Source organism: Mastigoproctus giganteus, chromosome 9, assembly GCF_048544385.1.
Source record: "Mastigoproctus giganteus isolate SK-2022 chromosome 9, ASM4854438v1, whole genome shotgun sequence".
Classification (NCBI taxonomy): domain Eukaryota; kingdom Metazoa; phylum Arthropoda; class Arachnida; order Uropygi; family Thelyphonidae; genus Mastigoproctus; species Mastigoproctus giganteus.
In genome coordinates this window covers 5,341,711-5,355,247 of record NC_143583.1, presented here as the reverse complement: position 1 = coordinate 5,355,247, position 13,537 = coordinate 5,341,711, and the positions used below count along the sequence as shown (strand labels likewise).

Here is a 13,537-nt window from a genome sequence, read left to right as displayed (position 1 = left end):
GGGCCTCTATTGGGACCCACCACTGCCCACACTTTGCCATGAGGAGGGAGGCAGGCAGGCAGGTCAGGCACCCAGTAGATTATTTAAGTACTCTGGCAGGTCCCGCCACCTATTTTCCGAGGATTTCAGTGGTAAGGCCTAAAAAGGGAGGGGGAGGGGTGAACCTAGAAATTGGAAAGGCCAAAAGAGGTTTACGAGACAGAGGTTGAATTTTTTGATGCTGATTAGAATTTGATGGCATTGTTAGGGACGTGCTCAGTCAGTTTAGTTAGAGTGTGGGAGGAAATGGGTAGAAGGATGGGGACAATAGAGTAGGCACCCCCAAAGAGGTCAGTGGGGACAAGCTCCACCAGGCGAAATAGTACAATCTATACAGAAAGAACAATCAGGATAGGAGGGGTTATATTCTTAGTTAAGAAGCACAAAATCTAAGGCAGTGCTCCAGTTGATATGGGTGGCCAATGCAATACTGAGTCAGTTTGGTGTGACAAGCACTAGGAAAGCAAAAATGAGAGTACATCTTTCTTGCACTGCCTCTGTAACATGTTGATGTTTTCTACATCAGCATGTTAGAAAGGTAACAAAAAGGAGTATATTCCCTCTGATTATCAGCACTGATTATTCATGCATTAGGAATCTGCAGAAAGGATAAAATAACTGCAAGGTGACAGTGATGACAGTGTATTGATTTGGGATGAAACTCGTGGTAGAGAAGAAAAGTGCATAAGATGCATATAAATTATCAGGTGACACAGAAGCCTATGGTAGATATAAACTAGTCTAATCAAGTCACAAAGGCAGTCAGGAGCGAAGGCAGATTATGAGAAATCTTTGGCAAAGGATGCAAAGAAAAACAACAAAGGCTTCTTTACTTATATAAACTCTAGAAGGAAGGAGATGAATTAGCATTAGCAATAGTAGAGGCATATGATGCAAGAAAGCAAGCTTATGCAGCATTAGCCAAAAAAAAAAAAAAAAAAAACCACTTCCATTTCACCCATCTGTTCGTTCGAAATACCTGTCCAGCTGAGCCTTAAATTTATTTAGGCTATCAACTCCCACAACAAGGGATGGAAGTCTGTTCCACCAACCAACTACCCGCTGGCTAAAGGCAAATTTCCGCAAATCTATCCTACATCTGTCTTTCCTCAATCTGGATTTATGCCCTCCAAGGTGATTATTCTGAATCAAATTGGTCCACATGATATTGATGTTTCGACTGTTGATGATCCTGCTCAGGTTGCCGAAAAACTGAATGAGTATTTTGCATCTACATTCACACGAGGAATTCTTTAGGGATGCCAGAAGTTTATCAAGCTCTAACAGAGAGCTAAATGATTTTGTAATAAATTACAGTGGAAGAGAAATTGTTGAAGTTCAACATAAGAAAGGCACCTGGGGGATGGTATCTATCCAGTTATATTAAGGGAGGCAGTAAAGGAAGTAAGAAAACCGTTAGTCTTAATTATGAGAGTACCTTTGGATTCAGGTGAGGTCCCTGCAGATTGCAGATGTGTGAATGTATCCCCAGTTCACAAAGGTGGATGAAAGGGTGATAAGTAATTATAGGCCTCTCAGGATGTAAAAGGTTGGAAAATTACAAAACAGTGCAGAAAGGGAAACTACAGGAAATTTTGGAATTGGTGAAAGAAATGAAAGAGGTGAAAGAGTTGTGGAATTTGCAAGGACATTACTGACAATCTCAAGAATTGTCAGTAATGAACACATTTTTCAAGAAAACGGTGAACAGAAAGTGGACATGGAAGAGTCCAAATGGATTAACCACTCATGAAATCGACTTCATCCTCACTAACAGAAGATATATTGTCGATGATGTTACCATCCTGAATAAGCTAAATGTTGGAAGTGATCACAGAATGGCAAGATGCACACTTGATATAGATGTAAGCAAAGAAAGGAAAAAACTGACTCGAGTAAATAATGCAAAGGTCTTTGAGATAACAGAAGAGTAGAATAAGCAGTATGTACTGGAACTTAAGAACAAGTTTGAGCTTTTGCAGACTGCTCAGAACAAAGATATCAACGAGGAATATTACAACTTTCTGAAAGTCATAAAGCCCAAGAAACCTACAGGGAAAAAGAAATCCAAAGAAGAGCAAGATAAACACTGACAAGAAGAAAATTGAGTATACTGAGTTATGCAAAGCCTTTAGAAAGAGACTCAGAGAGGACATAAGATTTAACACAAGAAAAGTAGAACAAGCATTAAGGGAAAACAAAGGACTAAAATTAACAGCCATGAGCAGTAATACAGAAAGACAAATGATGCTGAAACTGAAGAATAGCGATGGTGTAATTATAAATAGTAGAGAAGGCATAATTCAAATAGCAAAAGACTACTATAGAGCCCTACTATAAGACCACTAATAATATTAAGAGTAGGAGACCGGCAGAATTACTTAACAAGTACACGTCACTGTTGAACAAAAGCCGAGAATTAGGGTTGAATTTGAAAGTGTCTACAATTCTGCCCAGACACGATAGGAGGGAGTATATGATGAGAGCCTTGTCGATCAATTCGGCCCTGGAAAGATTGTGCAAGGCTCAAGGGGTAGAATTTTTTCCAGCCTGGACTGTACTTGTTAACAGGAGAGATTGCTTCTACAGGGATGGGATACACTTAAATAGAAAGGGTGCAAGAATATTTGCTGATGCTATCGAGGCAGTGTTAGGTGGGTCGGAAAACTGCTAGCTTGGGGGGAGACAAAGACCAATAGATTGACAGTAGCCACTGGCAGAGGTGAAAGAGATTCTTGCACTGCTTCTATTAGAATGAGCAGAAGCCTGAAAATCAAGATGCATGGTATTTCAGAGACTGCTGGGAGCCATTGCGGTACAAGTAAACACATGGGTTGTGTTAGGGTAGCTAAGAATATAAACAGGTGCAGGTATACTTGCGTGTACACCAATGCTAGGAGTTTAGTAAATAAATTTGATGAATTTGAGGTATTGCTCAAAACATCAAAGGCAGATATTGTTGGGATATCAGAGACGTGGTGTCACACAGATATAAGGGATGCAGAACTGCAATTTGGGGAGTACAACGTCTACAGAAAGGATAGACAGGATAGGAAGGGGAGAGGGGTTATGCTATTAGTTAAGAAACACATAAAAACCAAGGAAGTGAAGCCAGTCGACATCACTGGACAGTGCAGTGTTGAGTCAGTTTGGTGTGACATAAGCATTGGGAGATCAAAATTGAGAGTAGGAGTGTGCTATAGGCCTAATGACTCTGATGAGTATAATAAGGAACTGTACAGGGAAATAGAGTGGGCCAGTAAATCAGAGAGTCTTATAATGGGAGATTTTAATTTCCCAGATATTGACTGGAATTTGGGGGCTGGTTACTCACGCACTAGCAGAGCTTTTGTGGATTTATTGGATGATTGTTTTCTACATCAGCATGTTCGGGAGGCAACTAGAGGGAGTAATACTCTTGATTTGATTATCAGCAGTGATTCTTCATGCATTACGAATCTGCAGATAAATGAACCACTAGGTGGCAGTGATCACAGTGTGCTGAAGTGGGATTTACTCAAAGAGGTAACTACCATTAGGGGTAAAGGTAAGGGTTATTGCTTCCGTAAAGGCGACTACAATGGACTGAGACAGTATTTAAATTCTATACAGTGGGACCAACTGATGATGTTACCAACAGCAAATTCAAAATGGGAAGCATTCAAAGAACTTATCTTGGAAGCTACTAGGCTTTACATACCAACTAAGAAATATTGTTCAAGGTTTAGGCCAAAATGGTTGTCAGATGAACTAATGAGGCATATGGCAGAGAAGAAAAATGCATGGGATACTTACAAATTAACACATGACACAGAAGCCTATGATAGATACAAGTTGATATGCAACCAAGTTACAAAGGAGGTTAGGCAGGCGAAGGCAGATTACGAGAAATCCTTGGCAAGGGATGCAAAGAAAAACAGCAAAGAGTTCTTTACTTATGTAAACTCTAGAAGGAAGGCGATGAATCAGATTGGTCCACTTGATATTGATGGGTCAACTGTTGATGATCCTGCTCAGGTAGCTAACAAACTAAATGAATATTTTGCATCGACATTCACACATGAGGAGTTATTCAGCAAAGGGAATGCCAGAGGTGTATTCAACTCTAGCAGTAAGCTACAGAATCTTGAAATAACTGGGAGTAAAGTGGAGGAGAAACTGTTGAAGATAAACACAAGAAAGGCACCCGGGGTGGATGGGATCTATCCAGTTATATTAAAGGAGGCAGCAAAGGAAGTAAGCAAACCCTTAGCCATAATTATGAGAGTTTCCTTGGACTCAGGGGAGGTACCCATAGACTGGAAATGTGCAAATGTGACCCCAATTCACAAAGGAGGATCAAAGGCTGACACAAGTAATTATAGACCTGTGAGCTTAACTTCTGTTCCAGGAAAATTAATGGAGGCACTGGTTAAAGAAGCACTGCAGGATCATTTAGACAAGACTTCAGTTATAGCTCAGACACAGCATGGTTTTGTTAAGGGGAAGTCTTACCTGACCAACTTGATTGGATACTATGATGCAGTCACAAAAGAACTGGATGCAGGGAATAACTTTGATATTATATACTTGGATCTTAGAAAGGCTTTTGATACTGTTGCACATGGAAGACTGCTACACAAATTGGAGCAGTGTGACATTGGAGGCAAATTGCTGCTATGGATAAAGGGGTGGTTGAGGGGGAGAAGACAGAGAGTGGTAATCAATGGACACTGCTCATCGTGGACTAATGTTATTAGTGGAGTCCCTCAGGGCTCAGTGTTGGGTCCACTGTTGTTTTCTGTATTTATAAATGATATTGATGATGGTATATCAAGCTTAATGTCCAAGTTTGCAGATGATACAAAGGTTGGCAGGGTTGTCAAGGACACTACTGACACTATGCTGCTGCAACAGGATCTGGAAAGGTTGAGCAGATGGGCTGAGAGGTGGCAAATGAAGTTTAACATTGACAAATGTAAAGTACTACACATGGGAAACAGCAACCCCAGAGCAACGTATCAACTCTGTGGTACTACACTGACAGTGGTAGAGAATGAAAGGGACTTGGGGGTGATTGTGCAGGCAGATATGAAGTTCTCTGAGCAGTGCAGACGGGCTGCAAGAGTAGCTCATGGAGTATTGTCAATGATATACAGGAATTTTTCCAGCAGGGATAAGGAGGTGATTATTCCATTGTATAAGGCAATGGTCAGGCCACACCTAGAGTACTGTATACAGGTCTGGAGGCCTCATTTCAAGAAGGATGTAGAGCTGCTGGAACGAGTACAGAGAAGGGCAACAAGATTAGTGAATGGAACAAAGGGGTGCTCTTACGAAGAAAGGCTTAAGTTTTGCAAATTACAGTGTCTGGAGACTAGGCACCAGCGAGGTGATCTGATAGAGGTGTATAAAACCTTGAATGGTTTAAGCATGCTCAATGCTGATGGGATTCTTCCTCTAGCTCAGAAAAATCACCTGAGAGGGCATAAATTCAAATTGAGGAAAGACAGATGTAGGATAGACGTGCGGAAATTTGCCTTTAGCCAGCGGGTGGTTGGTTGGTGGAACAGACTGCCATCCCTTGTGGTGGAGGTTGATAGCCTAAATAAGTTTAAGGCTCAGCTGGACAGGTATTTTGAACGAACAGAGCGGTGAAGTGGAAGTGGGTTTTTTTTTTTTTTTTGGCTGATGCTGCATAAGCTTGCTTTCTTGCATCAAATGCCTCTACTAATGCTAATGCTAGAGAATTAACAAGGAGCGAGGAAATGATACCAGCAGTGGGCAAGATGGATCGCAAATTAGCAACACATACAACATACCCAATATTCTTCCTGAGGAGGTAGAACATGCATTGAAGAAAATGAAGAATCAGAAAGCTCTGGGGGACAATGAAGTTACTGTAGAGTTGTTAAAATTGGGAGGAAGGGACATGACACAAACTGGCAAGGCTCTTCACAAAATGCATTAGAAAAGGTGTAATGCCTAAGGAGTGGAATAATGCAATTATAGTTTTGCTGCATAAGAAAGCAGATAAATCATAAATTGGAAATTATAGACCAATTTTAGCTTGTTATCCAACATCTACAAGTTGTTCACAAGGGTCATTACTAACAGATTAGAAAGAATACTTGAGATTCAACCAAAAGAGCAAGCTGGCTTTAGGACAAGATTCTCAAATATGGATCTTATATACTTCACGTAATATCACAGCTAATTGAGAAAGCAAATGAATATAAAACACCATTATGCCTGGCATTTGTGGATTATGAAAAGGCATTTGATTCCATACAGCATAAGGCAATGTTTCGGGCACTGGAAAGACAAGGCATAAATATCCCATATATTATGATTTTGAAGAAAATATACAAGAATGCTTTCTCCTTTATTAGACTAGACAAAGACAGTAAAAAATATAAAATCAAGAAAGGAGTTCAACAAGGAGAGACAATATCTCCGAAGTTGTTTACTGCTGCCCTTGAGGAAGCTTTCAGAAGATTAGACTGGTCGCAGAAAGGAGTCAATGTGAATGGAGAGTAGCTAAACCATTTATGTTTTGCTGATGACACTGTGGTCATAAGCCACGATCCCAAAGAATTACAGGAAAATCTTAATCAGTTATACACAGTTAGTAAGGATTTTGGACTAAAGATGAATATGGTTAAAAGAAAAGTAATAATGAACAAGTATGCCACAGAAAGGGACATAATGATTGAAGGAGCAGTAATTGAAAAGGTGGAGGGAGTCATATACTTTAGCATTAGCAGAGGCATTTGATGCAAGAAAGCAAGCTTATGCAGCATCAGCCAAAAAAAAAAAAAAAAAAAAAAAAAAAACACCCACTTCCACTTCACCCCTCTGTTCGATCAAAATACCTGTCCAGCTGAGCCTTAAACTTATTTAGGCTATAAACTTCCACGACAAGGGATGGAAGTCTGTTCCATCAACCAACCACCCGCTGGCTAAAGGCAAATTTCCGCACGTCTATTCTACATCTGTCTTTCGTCAATTTGAATTTATGCCCTCTCAGGTGATTATTCTGAGCGAGAGGAAGAATCCCATCAGCATTAAGCATGCTCAAACCATTCAAGGCTTTATACATCTCTATCAGATCACCTCGCTGGTGCCTAGTCTCCAGACACTGTAATTTGCAAAACTTAAGCCTTTCTTCGTAAGAGCACCCCTTTGTTCCATTCACTAATCTTGTTGCCCTTCTCTGTAATCGTTCCAGCAGCTCTACATCCTTCTTGAAATGAGGCCTCCAGACCTGTATACAGTACTCTAGGTGTGGCCTGACCATTGCCTTATACAAGGGAATAATCAACTCCTTATCCCTGCTAGAAAAATTCCTATATATCATTGACAATACACCATGAGCTACTCTTGCAGTCCATCTGCACTGCTCAGAGAACTTCATATCTGCCTGCACAACCACCCCCAGGTCCCTTTCATTCTCTACCACTGTCAGTGTAGTACCACAGAGTTGATACGTTGCTCTCTGTCTTTGACACTTATCATATCTGGGACAAGTTATTAGCTGTAATAATGATAAATGGTTGGAAGTCAAGAGAAGAATAAATTTTAGATGGATAGCATTCAGGAAATATAGTCACATACTGAAGAGCAATATCCCAGTTTGTCTGAAACATAAAATAATGAACCAATGTATACTCCCCACCATGACTTATGGAAGTGAAACTTGGGCACTCACCAACAGAATGGAAGAGAAGCTGAGAACTACACAGCGAAGAATGGAATGAATTATATTGGGAATCAGACTGTTAGATAAGAAGAGAAACACATGGATTAGGCAGCAAGCTCAAGTAAAGGACATTCTTATCAAAACTAAAGAACTAAAATGGTCTTGGGCAGGACACATAGCTCGAAAACATGATGACAGATGGACAGATGAAAATCATGAGTTTGTGGGTCGTAAATGGATGGCCATTGCACAGAAAAGAAGGAACTGGAAAGTTGCTGGAGAGGCCTTATGATGATGATGATAGGATGTAAAAAATTATTTTGATATTATATACTTGGACTTCAGGAAAGATTTTGATACTGTTGCACTTAAAATACTACTGTAGAAATTTTAACAATGTGTAAGTTGCTGCTATCGATAAAGGGATGGTTGAGATGGAAAAAGACAGAATACTGCTCTTCATGGACTAATATTATTAGTATAGTCCCCCAGAGTGTTAGTGTTGGGCCCCATTGTTTTTTTTTTATATACTTATCGATGATAAATATAAAAAAAAAAAAAAAAAACAATGGGCTCAAATTTCCAATTGATAATTTAACCTGGGATTATTATTTTATTTTTTATTATGAAAAACCCCAAACACGAAAGGTATCAAAACCTATAGTACTTAGCACAGTGTATGGGTCGAAGGAGAAGTATGGGTGGAGGGGGATGCCGGAAACTTTGCTCTAGAGACTAAACATGGGTTTCACCACTTCAAGCCTCCAATAAGCAAAGTGGTGGTATTTTACTGGTTGATGAAAGTCACCTACCACCTTACCTGGGATTATAGTTGCCCAGATGCAGTACTTTCAACAACTAGCATTAAAGTTGAATTGCTATTTTTTATACCAACTGTATAATTTATTTAATTTTTGTATCAGGATACACCAGGAGAAAATCCTACCCACTTAATGTTTAAAAAATTTTCAAACAGGCCGTGCTCTAGAACAGCACAAAAAAGACAAGTAATATATTACATAATTACATGTTCCTTATTATTAATAATGAAACCAGAGCCATACTGTATTACATTTCTTTATTGCCATAAATGATTGGGGGGGGGGGTGTTGCTGATACCATATCAACAAAAAAGATATGCTTTCTTGTATCATTTGCCATTGCTAATGCTAAAAAAAAAAAAAAAAAAAAAATGAATAGCAAAGCAACTAAGCAAACCCTTAGCCATAATTATGAGAGCATCCTTGGTTTCAGGGTTGGTCCCCACAGACTGGAGATATGCAAATGTATCCCCAATTCACAAAGGGGGGGGATCGAAGGGTGACACGGGTAATTACAGACCAGTTAGTTTAACTTCTGTTGCGGGTAAAATAATGGAGTCACTGGTTAAGATGCATTGCAGGATCATCTAGACAAGTATGATGTGGTTACAAAGGAACTGGATGCAAAAAATAATTTTGATATTAGCATTAGCATTAGTAGAGGCATTTGATGCAAGAAAGCAAGCTTATGCAGCATCAGCCAAAAAAAAAAAAAAACCCACTTCCACTTCACCCCTCTGTTCATTCAAAATACCAGAGGGGTGAAGTGGAAGTGGGTTTTTTTTTTTTTTTTGGCTGATGCTGCATAAGCTTGCTTTCTTGCATCAAATGCCTCTACTAATGCTAATGCTAATATCAAAATTATTTTTTGCATCCTATATTTGGATTATCATATATTTGGATTTCAGGAAAGCTTTTGACACTGTTGCGCATGGAAAACTATTGTACAAATTGGAGCAGAATGGTATTATATTATTTCGATGTTGGGTCCTCTGCTGTTTTGTATATTTATCAATGATATTGATGAAGGTATATCAGGCTTAATGTCAAAGTTTGCAGATGATACAAAGGTTAGCAGGGTTGTTAATGACAGTAATGGCAGTGTGCTACTGCAACAGGATCTAGATAATTTGGGCAGATGGGCTAAGAAGTGGCAACTGAAGTTTAACCTTGACAAATGCAAAATATTGCATATGGGTAGAAGTAACCCCAGAGAAACATACCAACTATGTGGTACTACACTTAAGGTGGTAGAAAATGAAAAAGACCTGGGAGTGATTGTGCAGTCAGATATGAAGTTTTCTGAGCAATGCAGACAGGCTGCCAAGGCAGGCCTGTCTCATGGGGTTTTGACAATGATATATAGGAATTTTACTAGCAGGGAAAAGGAGGTGATTGTCCTTGTGTATAAGGCAATGGTCAGGCCATACCTTGAGTACTGCGTACAGGTCTGGAGGCCTCATTTTAGGAAGGATGTAGATTTGCTTGAGCATGTACAGAGAAGGGCAACAAGATTGGTGAGGGGAATGAAGGGATCCTCTTACCAAGAGAGGCTTAAGTTCTACAAATTGCAGTGGCTGGAGACTAGGCACTTGCACGGAGATCTGATTGAGGTGTATAAGGCCTTGAATGGGTTGAGCACGCTTAATTCTGATGGGATCCTTCCACTTGTTCAGATTACGAACCTAAGGGGGCATAAATTCAAATTAAGAAAAGACAGATGTAGAATAGATGTGCGGAAATTTGCCTTTAGCGAGCAGGTGGTTAATTGCTGGAACAAACTTCCATCTGTTGTTGTGGAAGTTGATAGGTTAAATAAATTTAAGGAGGAACTGGACAGGCATTTGGAGGGAATGGTGTGATTTTTTTTTTTTTTTTTTGGCTGATGCTGCATAGTAGTAGTGGCATGTGATGTTGCATTACATGCCACTACTACTAAATAAAACTGCTATTAACAACATTCATATCCAAATTTATTTAAGCATTGTCATTATTATCTTACTTATATACTTTTTATGTGTCTTGTACATCGCACAATTTGAAGGTTACAAAATATCTGTAAGATAAGTAGCCTATCTATGCTGTTATGAAGGCTACTTTGTCTGGCTATGTAATGTAGTAAACAATGAAGATGACTTACAAGTTGTCTTTAAAATAAATAATGAAAAGGTAATAAAAGGTATGCCAAAAGGACTAAAATGTACATAAATAAATATATATTAGAAAACACAAAATCATGACACCAACGCTAAAAAGTTGAGCCACACCAAGCAGCATCCATGTAGTAAAAACTAGCGTAATCGGAAAGTAATTTAAGAATAGGTAAGTCCATATAGGTTAATATTTCAAATAAAATATGCATACATATTACAAATTTACTCAATGTTACTCCATCTAACTTTTATGTAAAATGAATTCAGGCAGTGAGAGACAGAGATATAAAAAAAACATACATTTGACACTTGGTATTACAACAATTCATGTTGAGGTAGACGTATTTATATTATAAAAGGGGCACTTCATTAAGTTTTATGTAATAAAAACAGATTTAAAAAATTACAAAATCTTCATTTACCTTGTACTATAAACCCCAAAAACTTTATGCAAAACAGGAAAAAAAATGTGATTTCCATTCTCAAATTTCTGACATACCTAACAAACGGAACTCAAAAACAGTAACCATTCTGTGTTTTGCAAACTATTCATGACGCACAGGTGAAATGTCTCCCATTTAAATTTCGTATTTAATCCGTGTTTATTTATTTAATGCTATTAATTAGCAAACTATTAAAGCTCAACTCAAATATACTCAATATCTACAGTAAAAATTTTTACTGTAGTTATTGAGGGATTTTAAAAAAAAAAAAAATCAGCGCTTTCTCCTCTCAATATATTTAACAATCATATTAATATAATAGTGATGCGCTTACGTGTAACTGTTAATGATTCGCTTCTTTAAAAATCAATACCCATTACTTTTTATTCATTACATACTCCTTATTTTCAGAACGAATAGTAATAGTAGTTTTTTATGAGACGTTTTCACAAGGCGGCTGAGTTAGTCAGTCGCAGGACAGTAAAGCATGATGTTTACTCCCGGAAATCCGGGTTTCCGGGAGAAAAAACAAATAGAAAATCGACCTCAGAACACACGAAATTTACAGACAATGTACACGGAACAATACTGCCTTAGTCGCGGATGCTCCTAAAAACCCTATAACAATAATAGTAGCAGTATTAGCAGTAGCAGAAAACAATACAAGAAAGCAGGCTTCTATAGCATCAGCCAAAAAAAAAAAATAATAATAAAATAAAATAAAATAATAATAAAATAAAATAAAATAATAATAAAAAAAAATTAAATACTAATAAAAAAAATTAAACAATGCATACTTTTCCCGTCCATGCTCTCCAAGAATTTTTCTAGTTCTTCCTTGAATTTATTGGATAGGTTGAATAGGATGGGGGATATATCCGACAGGAGGAAAAAAAGAGTAGATGTTGTAGGGCAGATAAAATCTTTCAAAGGCACCAAAGTTGCAAAAGTTGATATTGTTGTACGCTTTGGCACTAATGATATTAAAAGGACTTACTTAAAAAGAAGATCTGAGGAATTACTTAACAAGTAATTATTATTATTATTATTATTATTATTATTAATAATAGCCATATGGTGCAAGGAAGCCTGAGGCTTATGCTGCACCAGGAAAAAAAAAAAATTCCCGAATTACCCTGAGAGAGAGAGAGAGAGAGAGAGAGAGAGAGAGAGAGAGAGAGAGAGAGAGAGAGAGAGTCAAAAGTAGATTAATAGGAAAATGTTGAGAAAAAGTCGCGACTTAGGATTGAATTTGAAAATGTCTGCAATTCTGCTCAGACACGATAGGAGAGAGTGGGCATGTTGAGAGCTTTGTCAGTCAATTCGGCCCTGGAGATAATGTGCAAGTCTCATGGGGTTGAATTTTTCACAGCGTGGTCTGTGCTTATTAACAGGAGGGACTGTTTTTACAAGGATACCCTTAAATTGGCAGATATTCTTGCACACCGTCCATCTAAGGGTATCCTTTTACAGGGTGTGCAAGAATATCTGCTGATGTTATCGAGGCAAGGAGCGGTGGGTCGAAAAACTGCTAGCGAGGGAGGATACACAGATTAATAGAATAAAAAGTGCATTCAATAAATTATCTACCTACAAATGAAGAAAATGAAGTAGAGGCAAAAACTTCAATACAATTGTTCTATTTTGTTGACAATGAAGAAATACCACAGAGATAAAATTATTTCTCCTGAACACCAAATAACGCAGCAAACTTCAGAAACAGCAGACTTCAGTTCATTATCATCAGCAAAGCTACGTCGACGTAAGTTTTTCTTCAGCTGTTGAAACAGGAAGTAATCACTGGGGGATAGATTCGAGATGTAAGGTGATAGGGTAAGTTCTGTAAAGTCAGTCTCTCACACCAGCAGCAACAGCATGTGACCTATGTATTGGTGCATTGTCCTGAAGATGCAGCACACCTATGGAAACTTTAACACGGCGCTTTTCCTTTATGACATCACTTAGGTTAGAAATCTGGAGATCCAATTTGCACTGATCTTAGTCATCCCCAAATTTCATATGGGATAGTTATAACCAGAACTAACACATGTCATATTCCCTAGAGATTTCGACACCTTTAAACGTCTGTCATACGGCACAAAGGGTTTACACAGCTTGGCACATTTCTGGAGCGGTTGCTGTCACAGGCCTTCCTGGAAGTCGATCATCTTCGATGGACTCTCCACCCCGCTTGAATTGTTTTGACCACTTGCATTGTTCTGAACACTTGAATTGTTTAGATCACTGAAATTTTTTTGATCACTTGAATTGTTTTAATCACTTGAATTGATTTGATCACTTGGATTGTTTTGATCACAATTTCGCCTTGGTACTATGAAGGTGCACTATTACACCTTCAGAGTACCTGACACATACACCATCCTTTTTTTTTTTTTACTC

At 38.4% G+C, this 13,537-nt stretch overlaps 1 protein-coding gene across 1 annotated transcript in view; it reads right to left on the bottom strand.

Annotated features, from left to right (window-relative positions):
- The window catches only part of LOC150080036 (uncharacterized), a 60,765-nt gene extending 49,529 nt beyond the window's left edge, over positions 1-11,236 (bottom strand). Inside the window, exon 1 of the mRNA XM_090381649.1 lies at positions 11,117-11,236. Within this exon, the coding sequence (XP_090237775.1) occupies positions 11,117-11,174 (58 nt within the window). The 5' untranslated portion in view covers positions 11,175-11,236. The remainder of the gene's footprint in view (positions 1-11,116) is intronic.
- Positions 11,237-13,537: the final 2,301 nt, after the last annotated feature.